The sequence below is a fragment of the Cannabis sativa genome, chromosome 9, assembly GCF_029168945.1.
Source record: "Cannabis sativa cultivar Pink pepper isolate KNU-18-1 chromosome 9, ASM2916894v1, whole genome shotgun sequence".
Taxonomy (NCBI): domain Eukaryota; kingdom Viridiplantae; phylum Streptophyta; class Magnoliopsida; order Rosales; family Cannabaceae; genus Cannabis; species Cannabis sativa.
Genome location: NC_083609.1, coordinates 27,875,579 through 27,896,558, shown reverse-complemented (window position 1 = coordinate 27,896,558; position 20,980 = coordinate 27,875,579). Strand labels below are relative to the sequence as shown.

At 38.8% G+C, this 20,980-nt stretch overlaps 3 protein-coding genes across 3 annotated transcripts; 2 read left to right on the top strand and 1 right to left on the bottom strand.

The window, feature by feature from the left end:
* Positions 1 to 910: 910 nt before the first annotated feature.
* Positions 911 to 5,059, top strand: LOC115722810 (long chain base biosynthesis protein 1). Its single transcript, XM_030652142.2, has 13 exons — positions 911 to 1,150; positions 1,265 to 1,411; positions 1,521 to 1,615; positions 1,759 to 1,850; positions 2,124 to 2,217; positions 2,328 to 2,400; positions 2,496 to 2,628; positions 2,738 to 2,912; positions 3,409 to 3,549; positions 3,674 to 3,769; positions 3,955 to 4,096; positions 4,442 to 4,569; positions 4,654 to 5,059. The coding sequence occupies exons 2-13, from the start codon at positions 1,306 to 1,308 to the stop codon at positions 4,828 to 4,830; spliced, it is 1,452 nt and encodes a 483-aa protein (XP_030508002.2). The 5' UTR covers positions 911 to 1,150; positions 1,265 to 1,305; the 3' UTR covers positions 4,831 to 5,059.
* A 3,395-nt stretch (positions 5,060 to 8,454) lies between these two features.
* LOC115700259 (uncharacterized) lies at positions 8,455 to 10,068 on the top strand. The gene is made up of 4 exons (XM_061104818.1): positions 8,455 to 8,988; positions 9,320 to 9,389; positions 9,475 to 9,835; positions 9,927 to 10,068. Exons 1-4 carry the CDS (start codon positions 8,455 to 8,457, stop codon positions 10,066 to 10,068), a joined length of 1,107 nt encoding a protein of 368 aa, XP_060960801.1.
* A 6,303-nt stretch (positions 10,069 to 16,371) lies between these two features.
* LOC133031335 (uncharacterized) lies at positions 16,372 to 17,841 on the bottom strand. The gene has a single exon (XM_061104817.1). It carries the CDS (start codon positions 17,839 to 17,841, stop codon positions 16,372 to 16,374), a length of 1,470 nt encoding a protein of 489 aa, XP_060960800.1.
* Between the last annotated feature and the right edge of the window lie 3,139 nt (positions 17,842 to 20,980).

The window sequence follows — 20,980 nt, the reverse complement described above, 5'->3', positions numbered from 1 at the left end:
AATAATTAGAATTGGCATTTAAATGGTTGAATTTAAAAATTGGTGTTTTTGAGAAAATCAGATGCAGGAATGATAAAACAGCAAAATTGCATAAGTGAGGCCCATTATCCAAGGTTCATGGCCGGCCACACTTATAGGCTTTTATCATTTATTTTTTCATTATTTTAATGCCAAATAATTTTAACTTAAACCTAGGTGGTTACCTATAAATAGATAGTGATGGCTCTCATTCACACTTAACTTTGTGAATTCTGTCAGATGAAAACTGAGCCTCTATCTTTTCTCTATAGGCCGAACCTCTTCCCTTCTCTTTTCTTCTCTAAATTTCGAAATCCTTGAGTGAATGAGTGAGTGCCCACACACATCAAGTGGCATCTCAATCATAGTGTGTAAGACTGTGGAAAATCAACCAACAAGAAGGAGATTCAGCATCAAAGGAAGGAGAGAAACAGAAAGGAATCAAGGGCTAGATATCTGAACGGAAGGAGTCATTATATTCCGCTGCACCCAATGTAAGGTTTTCTTAAACTCTTATGTGTTTATTTCATTGTTTTAGAATTCATATTAGGATGTTAATGAAACATATTTGTTAGTAAATTTAGATCCTGGTAAAATATATTCAACAATTTGGGCTTCAAGGACCGGGTGGATTGAGGGCGCTAAGATCTTTAGGTGAATGAGAGAGATCTAGAAGGAGAAATAGAGAGAGGAAGGTGGTGGCTCGAGATGTGGAGAGAGAAATAAGCTTTTAGATTTTTTAAGTTTTTGAAATAAAATAAATGAGAAGGATTTTTTTAAGTATAGTGTGAAATTATTAGGATAAAATGGTATAAATTTATTAGAAAAGTTTTTTTTTGTAATAGGGACTATTATTTATGATTAGTAAATGAAATTTCCCATTTTCTAAGAATTAGTTTGACTAGTCAGATATTGAAATATTGACAAGTATGTTGTTTGTTTGTAATATGTATGTTTGAAATCTGTTAAAACCTTTGGAAAACAACAAACTATATTTAAAGAAGAAAATAAAAAGAATAAAACTATGGTTTTGATTTGCTCTCCATGTGTGAGCATCATTGATCTCATCATCCTCGTATGACAAGAATATTAGACCACCTCTTCAGATCCATACTATTTACCTTTTCCTAAGGTACCCTCATTTCATTTCCAACCCAAATCTCAAATTCATTTTCTTTAATCAATCTTCAATTTAATTTTCAATATTATTCTCTCTATCAATATATTTTTAATTTCGTGTGATTAGGTTTGACAAATTTCTCTACAAACCAAATTGAGATACAAAAAATGGAATCTTTTGGATTGAAAATGGTAAAAAGTACTTTAGAATGGGTGACACTGGCTTTGGACGCTCCTTCTGCTGGAGCTGTTGTTTACGGAGTTCATATCGGCGGTACTCCACCTTCTCCAATTCAGATTCTGTACATTTTTTCCTATTCATATATTGGGTAATTTAATTTTACCAATATTTTGATCTTATGTTATTTTCTGTTTGTTTTCAGGACATTATTTTGTGGAAGGTCTTTTGTTCGTGGTGATCCTTTTCTTGTTATCCCAGAAAAGTTATAAGCCTCCTAAACGACCATTGACAGATAAGGTAGATGTTCTAAAATTCATATTCCTATGTTGAATCAAGCTATTTATCCATGTATCTTGTTAGATGTTTACTTTGAATAGTTCTATTTAAGGGTTTGATATGAGATTTATTCTTACTTGTTTAGTGAATGAATCTCTATGTAGGAAATAGATGAGTTATGTGAGGAATGGGTTCCAGAACCTCTTATTCCTCCTATCACAGAAGAAATGAAGTTGGAACCCCCGGTGTTGGAAAGGTGAAGTTAGTTCATCTCTTCATTGGGCTTGACCCTTTTCTATTATGATTTCTTCTCATGGTCGTTTTTATTTTTTAATTTCCTTGTACATTGGCATTGTTCAATAGTTTCCTTGTTCTCTCCTCCGAATACACAGGAATTGCTTCTAGTATCTTGTGTTCCATACTATGCTCTTAATGTGGTTACTACTATTTGTTATGTGTGAATGATGTTATGGTTGGGAGTAATTTCAAACAATTTAAACATTTTCCTTACAATTTAAGTTTTATTCAGTGCTGCAGGACCACATACAACTGTCAATGGCAAAGAAGTTGTGAACTTTGCTTCGGCAAATTATCTCGGATTAATAGGACATGAGAAGTTAATTGTAAGGACCAAAATAGAAACACTATCTTTGTAATCTTTGCTTTCTATTGTTTTGAATTTTGTCCTTGCAGTTTTCTTAGAAGGAGCGTTTCTAACAGTGCTTTATATCAGGAATCATGTACCTCTGCATTGGAAAAATATGGAGTCGGTTCCTGCGGTCCTCGTGGGTTTTATGGAACAATTGGTACAAATGAATTAACTTCAAAGAATTGCAGTAGATTTTATATCTATATTTATATTTTTTTTCAAAAGTCTTATAAGTTTGTCCTTTTGAATTAGATGTCCATCTCGATTGTGAAGGAAGAATCGCTAAGTTTTTGGGTACTACAGACTCCATTCTTTATTCCTATGGACTTTCCACTATGTTTAGTGCTATACCAGCTTTTGCCAAAAAAGGAGATATAATTGTTGTGTGAGTATGCCTACTCTTTTGAATTTGAATGAATGTTATTGAACTTGTTTAGCGTCGAGTTACTGTTATGAGCTCCTTGTATGACACCATTTTTCATTTCCTTTTCTAGAGATGAGGGTGTTCATTGGGGAATACAAAATGGTTTATATCTGTCGAGAAGCACTATTGTTCCTTTCAAGCATAATGATATGGAATCTTTAAGAAACACCTTGGAGAAGGTCACTGCTGGAAATAAGCGTGCTAAAAAATTGCGGCGCTACATTGTGGTTGAATCAGTTTACCAGGTGTCTATTGTCTTTTATGCATATTGAGTTTTACTCTGTTAATATGCTAAAATGTTTGTCAGACCCAGTTATATTGATAGGTATATAAGTAGTGGGAGTATGTGGGTCATCGTAGTTCGGAATGGGAATGAGCAGAAATATGATAATATAAAAATGAATGAGAGGAATGAGAAAAGCATGATGATAATTATTATATTATAAGTTGTCTTGACTCTTGGGAGAGTGCTGAGTCTTTTTGAATACTCAGTTGCTTTTCTATTTCTCTTTGGTTTTCTATAGTATTGGTTTTGAGTTTACCATTTCGATCCCAATTTCTATATTGGGGTACATCAAAGTTCTTTTTTTAAAAAAATGCAGCGACATTGATTTTTCAATATCCATTTAAGTTTTCCTAGGTTATTGATGACATGTAGGAGGCAGCATTTTGACATGTCTGTAAATATAAATATGTAACAGCTCTGGCCAAGGTATTGATAGTTTGTTTCTAAATTTCCAGAATTCTGGGCAAATAGCCCCTTTAGATGAGATTATTAGACTGAAGGAGAAGTATCGATTTCGTGTTTTATTGGATGAAAGCAACTCGTTTGGTGTACTTGGGAAAAGCGGAAGAGGTCTGACTGAACACTTTGGAGTTCCGGTATTTTTCATTTCATATTTCTCTTTCATGAATTGTTTTTCTTAAATAGAAAATTGAAAATAATATTAGAATTTCAATAGATTTAAAATATAGGTGTAATACATATGTTGGACTGGTGGTACAGGTTGAGAAAATAGATATAATTACTGCTGCAATGGGACATGCATTAGCTACAGAAGGAGGATTTTGCACTGGAAGTGCTAGGGTCATTGATCACCAGGTATGGTGGCAAGACTTTATCCAGAAGGCCTTCTATCGAGTGTTGTGTTTATTAGAAATTAAATAAGTAAAGAAACTTACAATGTTCTTTATTTTAGTAATGCTTATACATATTCTTGATCATAAACTGTATACACATCAATTTCAAGGTACTCACATCCTATAGTGCATGCTAACCCTTGACAGCGATTGAGTAGTTCTGGATATGTATTTTCTGCTTCATTGCCCCCATATCTTGCCAGTGCTGCCATTACCGCCATTGATGTCCTGGAGGAAAAGCCTGATCTCATAACAAAACTGAAGGAAAATATTGCAATACTGTGGAAAGGTTAGTTCGGGTCTCGCTACCAATTTATCAAGTGGTGTTAAAGAGAATGTGTTAGATTTAGCTTCAGTATCCACTCCAATGAATAACTGTGAGACACAACTATCTGATGATAGCACATAACCCACCCATACATGCGGGATTTCTGTCATCCGTGTGTTGTTATGAGATAGTATTCTAGAGTTCTATAATATGTACATGTGAGATTTCTTCCGTCACTGTGCTCTTATCTATAGTGCAGTTACTTTGAGTCAGCTAGAGGAGTTACCTGGTAGTCTTAAGATTGTGAAACTTGGTGGATAGACTGGTCTGGACCACCGCAAATTTTTAACATGTTTGAAATTTCAGGATTATCTGACATACCAGGACTTTCGGTAGCAAGCAATCCTGATTCACCTATTGTTTTTCTAACATTGAAGAAGTCGATGGGCTCATCAAAAGCCGACAGGGATCTCCTTCAAGAAATTGCTGACAGTGTAAGTAATTGGTTAATTGTTTCATCCTAATCTGAATAGGTCGATTTTACCACTGTTCCTAATTCCCCGGATTCTTCCTTACAGGTATTGAAGGAAGAGTCAATACTTGTGGTGACCTCCAAGAAATCAACACTAGATAAATGTCCATTGCCTGCTGGAATCAGATTGTTCGTCTCTGCTGGGCATTCAGAATCAGATCTGCTTAAGGCATCGGAATCATTGAAAAGAGTTGCAGCCTCAGTGTTGGAGCGTTGTGCTTGAGTGTGAAACACGAAGCCAATTAGCTTGTTTTTCTCACCTTGCCCCATTTGTGCAATTGCAAGTGATCAATCTAGCTCGGCCTCTTAGCATAACTGTCCTAGTAAAGAAAAAGAAAAGAACAATTTTGTAATGTAGGTATAGCTCAAGAAAGAATGGCCTCTGATTGTTGATAATCTTACATAATTTGCTTTACGGTTGATTATTACAATTGCTTTTGTTTTGTTTTGTATTTATTTGATTTTGCTCTTTAAGATGCCAAAGGTTTCATAATAATATTAGTCTTAGATCAAAATATTAGAAAGCAAATTACGAGATAAAAAAACTCTGATATTAGAGCAATGCTTTTTTCCTTATCAAAACAACAAGTACGAAAAATATAATTAGAATATGAGTAACCAAAATTATATATCCATAGCACAAAAAGTAGAAAATAACCAAATATAAATACAAATTTAAAATATGATCTACCAAATATACCACAATATAAATATAGAAATAATAATCATAATATTGAAATAGTTTTATACTCATGTACTGTACAAACGAAAATTATACATGCAAAATAAGAGACTTTATTAGATAGATCTATAACACTTCTTAATTGGGTGTTATCTATTAAATAATTTAACTATAAATATTAATTTTAAAAATATTAAACTATTAGGTTTTGATTCAATGACAAATAATAAAAGAGAAATTTAAATTTTTATACTTAATTAAAAAAAATATCAAAAAATATCACTTATTACACTATATTAAAAATATGTTTATATAGAAAATATCAAGCCCAAAATATCGGCCCAACTATAGGAACGAAGGAAGTGGCTACGTCTCTCGCTTCACGTCAAGGAACGAAGACAGCGGCTACAAGAGCGTCGTCGTCATCCGTACGTCGTCCGCTGGTGTTGCCGTCGGACAGCCACCGTCTGAGACCGGTTCAAGAGCAGTCGTCGTCAGTCATCTATGAGGGGCTCAAGAGCAATCCTCTGAGAGTGATTCGGTTCAGTTCAACGACGTTCTGTTTCAGATTTTTATTTGGGAAATTTGACAATATATGCTTAAAAATAGCATATATTGTTTTAATATACTAGGTAAAAAAAAAATAAAAAAAATACTCTCCAATTAATTTTAATCCCAACTTTACCCTTCCCATTTCAAACTTTCACTCTCCCTCTAACTCTCGGTCTCTCTCTCTCTCTCTCTCTCTCTCTCTCTCTCTCTCTCTCTCTCTCTCTCTCTCTCTCTCTCTCTCTCTCTCTCTCTCTCTCTCTCTCTCTCTCTCTCTCTCTCTCTCTCGTTCTCACGCAAACCAGACAGCCCACTCACCCCACTCACCGGACCACCTCACGGACCACCCCCTCACTCACCAGACCACCCACGACACCCACCCCATTTCTTCTCCACTGACGGACCACCCCCTCACCACCCGACCCCAGCATCCAGAGGAAATCGCGAAACCCATCTCAGACGACATCGCGAACTCTTCGAAGAAGAAATCGTGAAACCCCAGACGACCAGCAGAGGATATCACTAGCACCGGAGACGAGATCGAGAAACCCCAATTCGCGACACCCCCAAACGAAACCCAGATCCAAAACCATAAAAAAAGGTATTTTTCTAAACTTTTTTGTTGTTTCATTACTTTTTAATTGTTTGTGCTTCATTTTAAAGTAATGTAGTTAGTTTATGTTCAATTTGTTTGATTTCGTTTGAATTTCATTGTTTTGGTATATTTTCTGGTTTTTGTGCAAAATTTGCGACGTATCGCGACTATGTTCACGACATAACGCGATATCGTCTAGAAAAGTTGGGGATTTTCTGATAACCATGGTTTTCACGACGTGTTGGCGATATACTAGCAACATATTTAGCGATATTGCATTTAGTACGTAGGTTTCATGATTTTTATCGACTTGTATGTGTGTTTGGCGACATGTTTGCGATATATTAGCGATATATAACAGTTATACATAGGACTAGTTTTTCATCCTCCTTTTTGTGTTTAACGATTCATTAGCGATATATTAGCGACGTATTTGGCGATTTGATTAGGATTATGTTTAGCGATATATAGCGACATACGGCGACATGTTTCGCGACATACTTCTAACAAATTTGTTGACAATTTCGCAGATGGCTCCTGAACTTAAACTTCCAATTTCCTCTCATTTCACGGGACGTCTTACCTATCGGGGTACAGATAGGTTCAGATATATCAAGGCCAAGTTTACTGAGATGGATTTGGTTGAGACAGTGAAGGCTAGTCCTTTCGGACACTTTTGGGAAGCTGGAGAGTTGACTTTCTCCGGCGCGTTGGTCCGCAGCCTCCTCTTACGAAAAATGAAAGTGGACACAGAAAAGGAGGATGAGGTTTGGTTTCATGTAGGGAGAAATGACATGAGATTCGGACGGATAGAGTTTGGACTCATTACTGGCTTACCTATGGGTAGTGCCCCTACAGACGAGGAAATACACGCCAAGTCCAACGACCATCTAGTTCGGACTTATTTTGAAGGGAAGAGTTCTGTTCAGTTGGACTCCCTTATGCTCCAACTTGAGAGGTGCGAAGATAAAGATGATGCCTACAAGCTTGGACTGATCGCTTTCATTGAAGGTGTATTAGTATCAAAGGAGGGCAATGTCCAAGTTTGGCCTGAGATGTTGAAGTTTGTTAACGATCTCGAATTCTTCTTTAAGTATCCGTGGGGTGAGCGCGCTTTTCGTAAGCTGATGGAGACATTAGGAAAGAATATGCAACATTACAAGGATAATGTTGACAAGAAGAAGGGGAAGAAGATTGCTTAGGAGGCAAAGTACACTGTTAGTGGTTATGTACCTGCCTTTCAGTACTGGGCATATGAAGCAATTGAGAAGTTGGGGAAGAAGTATGCCCACTGCAACGGGACCAAGTTCCCCAGAATGTTGAGCTGGAAAACACCGGAGGGCCAGCGGAAACAAGATGTCAAGGCAACCGACATTGCACTGTTATTCAACAGTCGGGTATGTTTCTTTACTGTTCAGTATTTTATTTAAATTTATTGAAAATGAACATTCGCGACATTGTTCGCGATATGTTAGCGACATTATGCGATGTCACAAAAGAAATTGCTGCATCTCTTATCGCGACATATGTCGCGACATGTTATCGACATGTAGCGACATTGTGCTGCTTTTTGCAATTATCATAATTTTTGACTTCTTTTCACAGTTTTTAATTATTCTGTGTTTTCTTTTTTGTTTCAGTTGGTGGTGAAGAAGTGCTTGTTTCCCCGGCCCAGTGAAGAGCCATACTTCAAGAGTATTAATGAGGGTAAAGCCCCTCTTTCCTTTGAGATGGACGTAGAACAAACGGTGGACGTTGATGGTACACAGGAGTCTGTGTTTGAAACTCAAGCGAAGACCATCAACGAGGCCGTGACAAAGGAAAATTTAGTTCCACCACCACCGGCACCTGAAGTACACAAGCCATCTACTTCAGCAGGTCCTTCTGCTCCAACCAGTACAACTGTGGACACTGACCTTGTAAAGAGGTTGGATAGCATTGAGGCCCGGCTGGAGAAGCTTGAGTCCCAGTAGGAAGCCGTCATGTTGGCACAGACGGGGTTAGTAAATAGCCATCTCAGTATGAGGCGGTCCTTCACAGAGAGTCAGAAAGATCTGAAGGAGACTCTACTGGCTAAGATGGACGAGTTGATGGCTATGGTAAAAGGAGCGCCCACACCTGGAGAGCCCACACCTGCACCGCAAAATGAGGAACAAGAGGCGAGTGATAACGAAGATGTCTTCCCAGAAGATTGGGAAGCAGATGATAACGAGGCACCGTCAACTCCATTGGAAGCAATTATCACGGCCATTGGGGATACACAATCACAGGACGAAGTCCTACTTCTACCTGGACCCCCAGAAAATGTGCCATTTGTGAGGAAGAGGAAGCCGCCAAAGTACTTGAACGACTACACTGCGGAAAAGAAAAAGAGGCGAGTTCTTCCAGAGAACGTAGACCCGGAGAGACCAGTAGACCGTAGATTGTTTCGTACGTTCAAGAGGTGGTTGATTGGAGACATTCCCAATGCCCGACCTAGGAATGTGCACACCGGTGTTGGCGATGTCAAGTTCTTCACAACTTTGTTTCTTAGGTCGGATTGGCTTCACGATGATGTAAGTATTTAATCATTAATTAGTATTTTTAATTTTTTTTGCAACATATATTTTATTGTCGATGTGTTAGCGACAATGTCGCGACATTTTTGCGACATTGTTGCTGATACAGAAGTTTTTTCTTTCTGTTTTATTTGTCGACATATCGCGACATTGTCACGACATTCTCGCGACATGGTCACTTTTTTTGTACGTTCTGTTTAACGACATGTCGCGACATTGTCACGACATTGTCGCGACATTCGGCAAATTTATCTAACGACATTGTTCGCGACGTTTCGCGACTTTATTTACGACATTGATTGATTAATCTTCTCTTTTTTTTATGCAGCACATAGATGCCATATCACACTTGATGAGGAGGAGACGCCATCATTTTCCAGAGTTGTACCCTCAGCCAGGTGTGATTTTTGACACAACACTTCCACAATTCCTCATAGGCATTTGGAGAGCACGGTAGTGACATAAGTACGTTCGAATGGCCAGATGCAGTGAACCAGTACTATCTGGGTATGGAGAGCCGTTACATGCCATGTTGGAAGGATTTGAACTTCATATACTTCGTCCTGTACTTCGATCATCAAAAACATTGGGTTGCTGTTGAGGTAGATATTGATATGTGGCAGATTCGGGTGTACGATAATGATTTATCATGCACCACCGACGCACAGTTTGATGCCATCATGCTACCTTGGACTGAGTTGTTTCCACATCTGCTGAGGTCTACTGGCTATTATGATCAAGTGAACAACAACATTCTGAATGTGGACTTAGGGGACAGTAGCCAACTCAGATCAATGCATGCTAGACGCATGCCAAGTGAGGTGGTTCCCCAAAGTAAAACAAGGTAATTGTTAATATAGTATATTATTATTTCATTTGCCATTACTCTTTAAATGCAGTTCAGTCTCTAAATGTAATTGTTGTTAATTTTTCAGTGGTGATTGTGGGGTGTATGAACTTGAGTACATCGAACACCTAATGCTGAATCGGTCCTTGGACAACATTACAGACGATAGCATGAGAATGTTCAGAGATCGGTGGTGTGTAGACTTGTTTTATCAGAACTTAACTTGGTGAAATATAATTTACAAGGGTTGTAATTTTTTTGTATTTTAAGAACTCCATTACAATTGTACAAACATAGTGGCATAGTTTTTTTTAGTACTGTACAGTTTTTATATATGGAAAAGTGTTCAATTTTAAAATTTTTACTTACATGTCGCCACAAAATCGTTAACATGTCATGTAATGTCGACAAAATTTTGTTTCTGAGTGTTTGGTTTCATGTCGCTAAAGCACCTCGAACATGTCGTTAAAATGTCGATAGTAAAATCATGTTTTGACACTTCAGTTGATGTCGTCAACATGTCGCAATTATGCCGCGAAACGTCGATACGAAAGACGTTTCCACATTAAATGGTAATTAATGTGTGACATTTATTATCCCGCCTAACCAACTACTTCACTATGTCGATAACATGTCGCCCTGTGTCGTGACATGTCGCGAAAATTGCCCAGATTGCTTTGTGCATGACAAACATGTGTACAATTGTGTAATTCAATTTTTACATTTATTATCCCACCTTCCCAGCTACTAGTTTTCTCTATAAAAGCCAATTGTCTATCTCATAAGTTACATATTTTCTTTATTTTTACCCCTACAAGATAATTCTCTTAGCAATGTCTACTAGAAGGAACAAGGGCAAATACCCGATTCTTACTCCTGAAGAGATCAAGCAGGAGCCTGATTGTGGGGAAATTACGCCTCAAATGCAAAAAGTGCTTGACGACATGAAACGTTTTGAAGATGAACGGGTTATGAACGAGTGGAGGTTTCTAAAACTTGAAAAAAAATTTAACAAAACAGGTGTATGGCCGGCTCCACCACCAGGGTTCCCCGAAGGCTGCCGTCGCTGCAAGTTAGGATATTTAAATGGTAAACAGGTGAAGCTTGGATCTCTATGCAAATATTGCAAGGCTACATGTCGCTTCATGTCGCAAATGTAATCGTTAAACGTCGCTAGATATCGACTTTTCACTGAATAAATAAAAGTTCCATTAATGTCGCACAATGTCGCTAAAGTAATCGTGAAACGTCGCTATTTTTTAAATTTTTCCAGAATTGATAAAAGTTCTTCCTACATCGCACCATGTCGCTAGTGTAATCGTGAAAAGTCGCAGTTTTTAAATTTTTCCAGAATTAATAAATGTTCTTCCTATATCGCAACATGTCGCTAGTGTAGTCGTGGAAAGTCGCGATTTTTTAATTTTTCCAGAATTAATAAAAGTTCTTCCTATATCGCGACATGTCGCTAGTGTAGTCGTGGAAAGTCGCAATTTCAGGACCTTGTCCAGAATAAAATAAATTTCCGAACATATCGTGAAAGTGTCGCTACATATCGCAAAATGTCGTGAAATACACAATTATATACAAAAATCTGAGATAGTGAGAGTAAACAACCACATACACAGAAAATAATGTCGATAAAACATAGTCATACATAAAAAAATACAAGTAACATGTCATAAACCATAATAATAATAATGGATGCAATTTAAAAACGAAAATGCTGCTCAAACCCTGGCCTTGCAAGTAGCTTTGTTGTGTCCCAATGCGCCACAGTTTGAACATTTGCGTGGTTCCTTGACTTTTTGACCGTTCGATGGAAATCAGTTAGTCCGTAGTCTTCCTGCATTACTCTTTCTTGGACGACCTACAGGTTTCTTCTCCACTGGTACACCGATTCTCATGTTCTGCATGTGTTCTGGAAGCACCCATTCATCCTCCTCGCCCACAACATTAATTGTTGCATCGTAAGTATTCTTCCACGTCTCCTTTGTGTAATAGGGGGATGACAGAGCGTAGACACTGATATTCTGAGTAAGCGCTGCGGCACATGCATGGGGACAAGGAATTTTCAACAATTGGAACATGCCGCAAGTGCATGTTTTCTCAACTAAGTTCACATCTCCGCCTTTTTCAAAGTCAGAACCGTCAGCACCTCTTCCAACATTAAACAATTGTGCACCGTTACGTCTGTTCTTCTACGTCTACCATCCTCGTGTTGCTTTATCAAATCTTCCTCAAAATGAGTTGCCAAAGGGGTAACACACTTACTTGCCTTCTCGAGACGGTTAGCAAACCAATTTTGTAGTGTGAACCTTATGAACTCAACTAGAGTAGTTATTGGATATGCCCGGAATTCTTCAGTCACGTTGTTAAGGCTTTCTGCAGCGTTGTTTGTCATGATGTTGTACCTGTCTCCTAGACAATAAGGACGAGCCCATTTTTCTAATCCTATATTGTCAACATAAGCAGCGATGGGAGGATCCATCTGTCGGAGCACCTGCAAATGTCTATCACATTCCCTCTTCGACCATGCGTAAGCGGCCAACCATATTTGCGTGTAACATACATCAGTCTTGAACTTGTGGGTGACATTCATAGAAATATGTTTGTAGCATGCACAGTGGCATGCTTCGGGGAAAATAACCTCGACAGCATGTTCAATGCTTTGATGCCTATCCGATACAAACACTAAGTTTTCAACCTCCCCAATCGCTTCCTTTAACTTCTGCAAGAAATACTTCCAAGAGTCATGATTCTCGCTGTCAACAATTGCAAAGGCAATCGGAAACAATTGGTTATTTGCATCGTACGCTACAGCAACTAGCATTGTGCCCCCAAACCTTGTCTTCAAGAACGTGCCGTCGATACTAATCACAGGACGACAAAACTTAAATCCCCTCCTACAAGCAGCCAGTGACCAGAAACAGTACTTGAACCTGTTATCCTCTGTGATAATGTCTGTAATAGTACATGGATTCTTCTGTTCCAGCACGTAAAAGTAACCAGGTAACTGACTATAAGCTGCTGCTGGCGTAACCCTCGAATACATAAGTCCCTTCTCTCGGCACCTCCAAGCCTTCTCATAGCTCATCTTGATCCCATACTCCTGAAACATATCCCTTTGTATGTCTTTAGCTTTGTACTTAGTTCCATCTGATTTGAACTTGTTCTTAATGAGGTGGCCAACAACCCACGGTGCTGCTTGACGGTTATCAGCATGTCTAGAATCCAGGCTACATGTGTGTTCGTTGTGGAATACAGTAACCTCAAACATGTCACAACGTGCCCTCTTCCTCCCCCTCACTCTCCATTTGCAATCTGAACCCCTGCAAGTTGCATAAAAAACATCGGTCCCAGACTTCTTCACCATGAACTCAAAATTCATTTTCAATGCAAACCTTCCAACCACATTTTTCAATTCAGTCTTATTTGTATACAGCTTGCCAACATATATTTCCCCTGAATGTGTACCAGTAAAAGAAGTTGTATAAACATTATTTTACTCTATGTATTTCCTTGTCCACACAATAGGTTTGAATTTTGTACAAACTTCAAAATCAGATGGTACAGTACTACGAGGAGGACCTGGGCGGTTGCTACTAGTGCCTGGTGTTTCGTGATTTTCACTCCGAGGGGTTCTTCTTTCTTGGTCTTTCCTTTGCTCCCTTGGACGTGGTGGAGATGGTGGAGGTAGTTCTAACCTTAAAGAAGGTACCTCTATAGGTTCATGAACTTCCAACTCCGCATCACCATCCTCGTTCAAATCTACTATAGGATCATTGTTGTAAAATGCACCATCAAACTCATTGAACTGGTCAAATCCATAATCAACCCTATTATCCTCATCTATATTAGTAGGGGTCTGCTCATTCATCCCTACGGCTGGATCTGTTTCTGGGACAAAACTCCCAACAACACTTCTTGGGAGGACAGTTGGCGGAATAGGCCCCAAAAGCGCATGCCTTTTAACCTTAGTCACAAACAGTGGCAGCAAGTTCTCCACACTCATTTTTGCCTTCATTCTTAAGAACAATCTTACTTGACTATCTTTCACTAAAACTTCTGGCGGTATCATATTGCCTTTCATGTACATATAACACACCTCTATTTTCAGTTCATACACAATAGGGTCTATATCCAACTCTTCATACAAAATATCATTCATCTTTTCTAAAGTAGTGTCAACCTCAAACATTAACATCTTACTTTTTGGATTATTGAATATCCAGTTGAAACCTTCAACTGCCCAAGCCCCATCATATAGTACAACTACAAACACATTTGAATCTGCAAACCAAAATGACCACAAATTATAACAAACCAAGATGTCGCAAGATATCGCGAACCTATCGCTACTTATCGCGAACCAATTACAAAAAAAGTATGTCGACAAACGTCGCGAACTTGTCGTGAAAAATAAAAATATCCACAATATAACACAATAATTCTATGTGTCGCGACTTGTGTCGCGACATGTCGATACATGTCGTTAAATGTCATCCCTAACCTCTTGTCAGCTAGTAATCGCTAAATATCGCTAACCATGTCGAAAAATATCGCTAAAATTGCAAAAAAAACCAGTAAACTCGCAGACTTGCTGCATTTCGTGTTTCATTGACAAAGGGTGTCAAAAGGGTACATAAAAACCACGGATATGTGTAGATCTATTACTTTCAACATAAATACATCTAAATCAAACAATAATTACTAAAGAAATTACATACCCATTATTGTTTAAAGGAATGACTTTCTTAGAGCTTTGGTTGGGTTTCAAGTTCCCTTTGAGTAAGGCGGCCGAACACTAGCTCCGGTGGTGGCAATGTGTGTATTCTAGAGAGAGAGAGAGAGAGAGAGAGAGAGAGAGAGAGAGAGAGAGAGAGAGAGAGAGAGAGAGAGAGAGAGAGAGAGAGAGAGAGAGAGAGAGAGAGAGAGAGAGAGAGAGAGAGAGAGAGAGAGAGAGAGAAAGTGTTATGAATATTTTTTATTTTATTTGTTTTAGGGGTAAAATTGTAAGGGAAAAATGTTTTAAGTATAGTTTGCATAATGTAAAAAATGCTAGCATAGTTTTAGTGTACTATTTATTTTTAAGCATATATTGTCAAATTTCCCTTTTATTTTCACTTATTAATTTACTATTATTAGTTTAAATCCAATTAGTGTTTTTATGGGGTTAGAATTATAAGGAGTTCATTCCTTAATTAATTTTAATGTTGTGATCGTGTTTATGTGTTGAAACTAATTTAGTTTTTCCCATTAGTCTTGTCTTTTGACATGGTTCTTTAGTCTTTTCTTTTATTTTTTTTTGGTTCGATTCTTGTTGGTTCTTGTTTTCTTTTTTTGTTTTCGGGATTCTGCTAGTTGTGGTACGATTATGGAAGACGGTACAAGGGTGCATATGGTAGAAGTATTCAAGAAGGGGAAGATTGGTTGTGTTCAATCCAAAATTGCTGAGATAATAAACATTAAAGAAACTTTGAGTTGGATTGCAACTCATTAGTGGGATAGAGTCATGTTGGAAACAGATAGCTTGGTGTGTGTCCAAGCGATTCATAGCGGTATTTTTATGCCTTCACAATTTGGTCTTTATTGTTCAAGATGTTCGAAAATTGCTTTTGACTTTATCTTTTTGTTGATTTGTGTTTTCTAAAACGATCTGCAAATAAGTATTCATTACTTGGCAAGAGACTCTTGTTTCTCTACAGGTCGTCTGCTTCAGCTGAAGAACTGTTCCTCTGAAGTGCGTTATTGTTTTGAACGAATTAATTAATTAATAAATTTTATGATTTTTATTCAAAAAAAAAATATGTTTATATATAAGATACTTAAGTTAAACTCATTTTTTTTTTTGCCGAAAAACTTTTTTTGTTAATTTTTTTTTCAACCAATGGAACAACATCAACTCATGTAATGTAAAAATAATAGATTTTTTTAATTAGATAGACAACTTAAGTATAAAAACTCACATTTTCATAATATAACCCATAAATGGGTAATACCTATTAAGAGTGCACCCTTATTTATATATATACATATATTTAGATGTAGGAGCTTAAATTTTAAAATTTAAAGTTAAATTAAATATATGTTACCAATATAAATTATAAGGCAAGTCTACAATTCATTTAAAAGGGTGTTTAGATAAATCTTCTTTCTGTTTCACTATATAAGAGAGTTTTTTAATCTAATTTTTTTTTTATGATTATATATGTTATAACTCTTTAAGATTACTTGTAAAATTTTAGAACATTTCGAATAATTTACAATACTTAAAAATAAGATTTATATATTTTGTTGCATGCGTAACTATTTTTTTGTATATATTGTAACTTTATTTTTGACTCTGTAAATTATTCAAAAAAATTTTAAAAATTTACAAATGATTTTAAATAGCTACAATGTATGCAATCATTAAAAAAAAAATAAACTAAGAAATTCTACTCGATATCAAAACAGATAGAAAGTCTACTAAAAAAACCGTTTAAGGGGTCTTTTTTTTTTTTTGAAAAATGCGTTTATAAATAAAATTAAAGTTAGACCTCATGGTCATTACAAAAGATATTAACAGGTATAGTAGATATGTCTACCATGCCCGTGACATTGTTGGCAAACGCCCATTTAGCCACATTATGGGCCGCAAAGTTACAGTTTCTAGCTATAGAAGAAAAATTACAATTAGTCATAAAAGTAGAGAGGAGTTTGCAGGGACGCACATAGTTCTCAATCCCCCAAGTAGGGTTATCCCCTTTTAGGTTCTTAATTACAATCGCTGAATCACTCTCCACCAAAACAAAAGGATGATGCAAAGAAACCGCCGTCTCCATGGCTAAAAGACAGGCCGCGGCTTCTCCAGCGAGTGGGTCAGAGAAGTGTAGCCTTTTTGCTGCCACCCACAAAACTGATCCGTTATGGTCTCTCGCAATCGCAACAGCACACATAGTTTCACCTCCGACTTTGACATCGCAGTTGATTTTAACCCAATCTTCTGGCGGCGAAGACCAAGCACAGGTCTCGATAGGCTTGTGGAGGGGGAGAAGGCAGGAACCATAATCTGTGTAACAAGAAGAAATGGAGTCAATATAGTGCTTAATGTTACCCATTGATTTATTATGCACCTTGTCGTTGCGTGCCCTCCAAATCGTATCTACCACAATCGAGGCATAGAGGAACAACTTATCAGTATCAACTCCTCTGGATTTAAGGTTCCATAGAAAGGTAACCCAGTCCCACATCCGGGCTCCCGAATCCGGAACAGGCATAACCCCCCAAGGAGAGGATCGCCACAAGTGAAAGGCAAAGTCGCAATACAGGAACAAGTGCTCTGTGGTCTCCTCAGCCTCCCCACAAATAGGGCAGGAGACCTCCTCAAATCCCATTCTCTTAGCAAGAGGGGCTCTTAAGGGAAGAGCATTGGAAAGGATACTCCACCAATGAACCTTATGTCGCTCCAAAATCTTTGAGTTCCAAAGTTTGTTCCATAGTGCCGGAGCAATGTTGCACAAAGGAGCCCGAGCAAGGGCTTGAATAAGATAGGCAGACTTGGTTGAAAACAGACCATTTGATTCTTTTGTCCAGACCCATCTATCCCTTCCCTGGCCACTCGGATTACCGCCTCTTAAGATGTTACTCACAGTTTCCTGGTCAAAAAGGTTGCGAAGCTTTAGTGTGTCCCAATTTCCGTCTGGTAAAAGTAAATCCGACACTTTTTCCAAGCCCCGCTGTTGACGATAATTGGACTTAGGGTAAAAATCCGTACCATGGATAACCCAAGGGTCATCCCAAATACTTGTCTCTCTCCCATCGGATATTAGCTTGCACGCCCCTTTTCTTAAAATTTCTTTTGATCGCACCACATTTCTCCAAAACCAAGAATCGGAGCTCTTAACCTCACAGTCAAAAAACTGTTTACCCTTAAGGTACTTAGATCTGAGAACATTACAGCACAATGACTGTTCCTCAGTAAGCAGGGCCCAACCCCACTTGGCCATCAAAGCCTGGTTCATCTCCCCAGTCTTTCTAAAGCCAAGGCCCCCACGGGACTTGGGAAGGCACAACTGGTCCCAGGCTCTAAGATAGATGCCTCTATTACCTTGTTCACAGCCCACCAAAAGTCCCTCACCATTCCATCAATCTTAGATGCAAGCTTTTTAGAAAGCTTTGTCGTCTGCATCGTGTAAACAGGCAAAGCAAGCCCTACCGATTTAATCAACGTAGCACGACCAGCCTTTGATAACGATTTTAATTTCCACCCATGGAGTTTTGACACCAGGTTATCAAGGATGAAGTTAAAATCCGCATCCTTTTGGCGGGATCTAAAGAGTGGGAGGCCCAAATAGTTTATGTTACCCATTTCACGGTTCAATCCCGAGCACACGATGCCTCGTTTCATACCATCACTAGTGTTACTGCTAAAGAAAATGGAGGTTTTGAGCTTATTAATTCTCTGGCCAGACCAGTCACAAAACTTTTCCAGGCAATGCCACATACCCCTTGCTTCTTCAAGGTTTGCCCTGCCAACCAAGATCAGATCATCGGCAAAGAAGAGATGGGAGAGTTTGGGGCCCTCTCTACTTAGCTTTATACCACTTATGGTACCGTTATCAAGGGCGTGCTCAAGGATGCGCGAGAGGATTTCAGCAGCCCAGATAAAGATGTACGGAGATAGGGGGTCTCCTTGCCTGATGCCACACTCTGGGGTCAAACTGTTAAATTTCCTTCCATTGAGAAAAAGGTTGAAGGAAGTTGTTGTGATACATTGGCGTACCCAGTGGCAGAACTTGTCAGGGGCCTTGAAACTACGCAAAACGTGGTCAATAAATTGCCAACTTAGTTTATCGTACGCCTTGACCAGGTCAATTTTGATTGCAAAAAACCCCTCTTTCCCTTTTTTCCTCTTGAAGGAATGTATGATCTCCTGGATTAAAACATTATTATCTTGGATGTTCCGGCCCGGGACAAAAGCTGCTTGAGTAGGACAAATCAATCTGGGCAGGAACCCTCTGATTCTATTTGCAATGATTTTCGAGATCACCTTATAAATCACATTGCACAAAGAGATAGGTCTGAATTGAGATACTTTTTTAGGGTTGGTGACCTTAGGAATGAGAGTAATATTTGTAGCATTAAAGCCTCTATGCATACTCCCTGACTGGAAAAAGTCAACAACTGCATCACAAAAGTCTTGTCCCACAGAGTTCCAATAGTGTTTGAAGAAGAGAACTGACATACCATCCGGACCCGGTGCCTTCAAGCTTCCCATAGAGAACAGCGTTTGTCTAATTTCCTCGTGACTTGGGATCACCTCAAGCTCAGATTGCTCCAAAGGGGAGAGATGATCATGGATTAAGTAATCTAAGTTTTCCAGAGGGCCCTGAGGCGGGTTTTTGAAAATGTCACCCAGAAACCCAGTAAACTCGTTACCAATCTCTTCCCTATCAGTTATCCACACACCATCCTTGTTCAGGATACTATCAACCGAGTTTCTTCTATTACGAATCGTGGCGGAAATGAAGAAAAAATTAGTACACTTATCACCATCTCTAATCCAAGAAATCCTGGATCTCTGTTGCCAGTAAGTTGCTTTCCGCCTTAAAGCCTCATTAAGCTCATTCCTCACCTCAACCTCCGTAGCCCAACTTCTGTCACCAGCAGGAAGATTTTGGATAGCTTGTAATTGACCCTCCAACTTAGAGATGCAAGAATCCAACTTGCCAAATTGCACCCGGTTCCAGTGACTTAGGGCCAAGCGGGTCGCACCAACTTTCTTAAACACTCTAGCTGGGGCCCAAACATGGGAAACAGACCCCCACGCTTGATCCACCACCAAGGAGCTACGAGGGTCCCTTGTCCACCAAGCTTCAAATCGGAAAGGCCTTCTAGCGTTGGGGACAGAAAAATCGGTATTAATAAAGAGGGGTCGATGGTCAGAATTACAGGTTGTGAGCGACCGAACGACCGTCTTAGGAAAGAGTTGCAACCATCCATTATTAACAAGAGCTTTGTCCAGGGCTGACTTAATGTGATTAGCACCGTCTCTATGATTGTCCCAAGTCATGATATCCCCTTTAATAGGCAAATCAACCAGCGCATGACGGTTAACTAATTCCAAAATGAAGGGGATAAATTGATCCCTCCCCTTGGACCCAACCCGCTCTGAGTTGCTCAGCACAAAATTTACATCACCCAAGATTAACCAAGGGCCACCAAACTTTTCACCATTAACCATCAAGCTAGACCAAAATTTCTTCTTTTCATGGAAGTACGGAGGACCATAAACACAGGACAACAGCCAGGGGCTCCTTACAGGGTCAGAGTACACAAAACCGGTAATCTGATTTTTAGAAACATTAATACTTTCAAATTCAAAGCCCTCTTTCCAAGCTAAAATTAATCCCCCTGCACATCCCACTGCTGGCACTACAATATTATGATAAAAGTGAATTTTCTTTAGGGAACGTACCAGACTTGAAGCATCCACTTTTAGTTCGGTAATGAAAATGAAATCAGGATTGCACGACCGAATCAGGGCTTTTAACTCTAGAACTGAAGAGGTCTGCCCTAACCCTCTACAGTTCCATGCTACACCTCTCATGGCTCCTGTGGAGGAGATAATACATTCTCCTCCACAGGGGTTTGAGAGTGGACAGATGAGCCAGAGTCGAATTCTTCAATCACCAACGAATCAATAAGCGGGTTCTTCACAATACCGTCAGAGAGAGACAAGGAATCTGAAAAAACTTCAGAAGGGTCTTCAAAATCAATTTTGGATGCTCTATCTAGTTCCTGTTCCTTTGTGACCCAAGGGAATTCTCGGGTAACAGTCTGGTGTCTCTGAAATAGCTTATGGCACATCATATTCAAATGACTAGAACAAATTGGTGTCGAGCCTTCAACAAGCTTCCTCCTCATGAGCGGAGAATTGCAATCAAATCGCCGAAGAACCAAACCGGCAGCAAAAATCCCGCAAAACGTACGAATTTTAAGGAGGCCAAGCTCACCAAATTTTCCAAGAACTCTAACATCTATCACATGAGGTTTGAAAAATTTTGCCCAAAAACTACCCTCCTTAACAAGGTAAATACTAACATTACCCATCAATGAGCCAACCAATGAGCCCACAACGTGGCTCATTCGAAGAAGGGT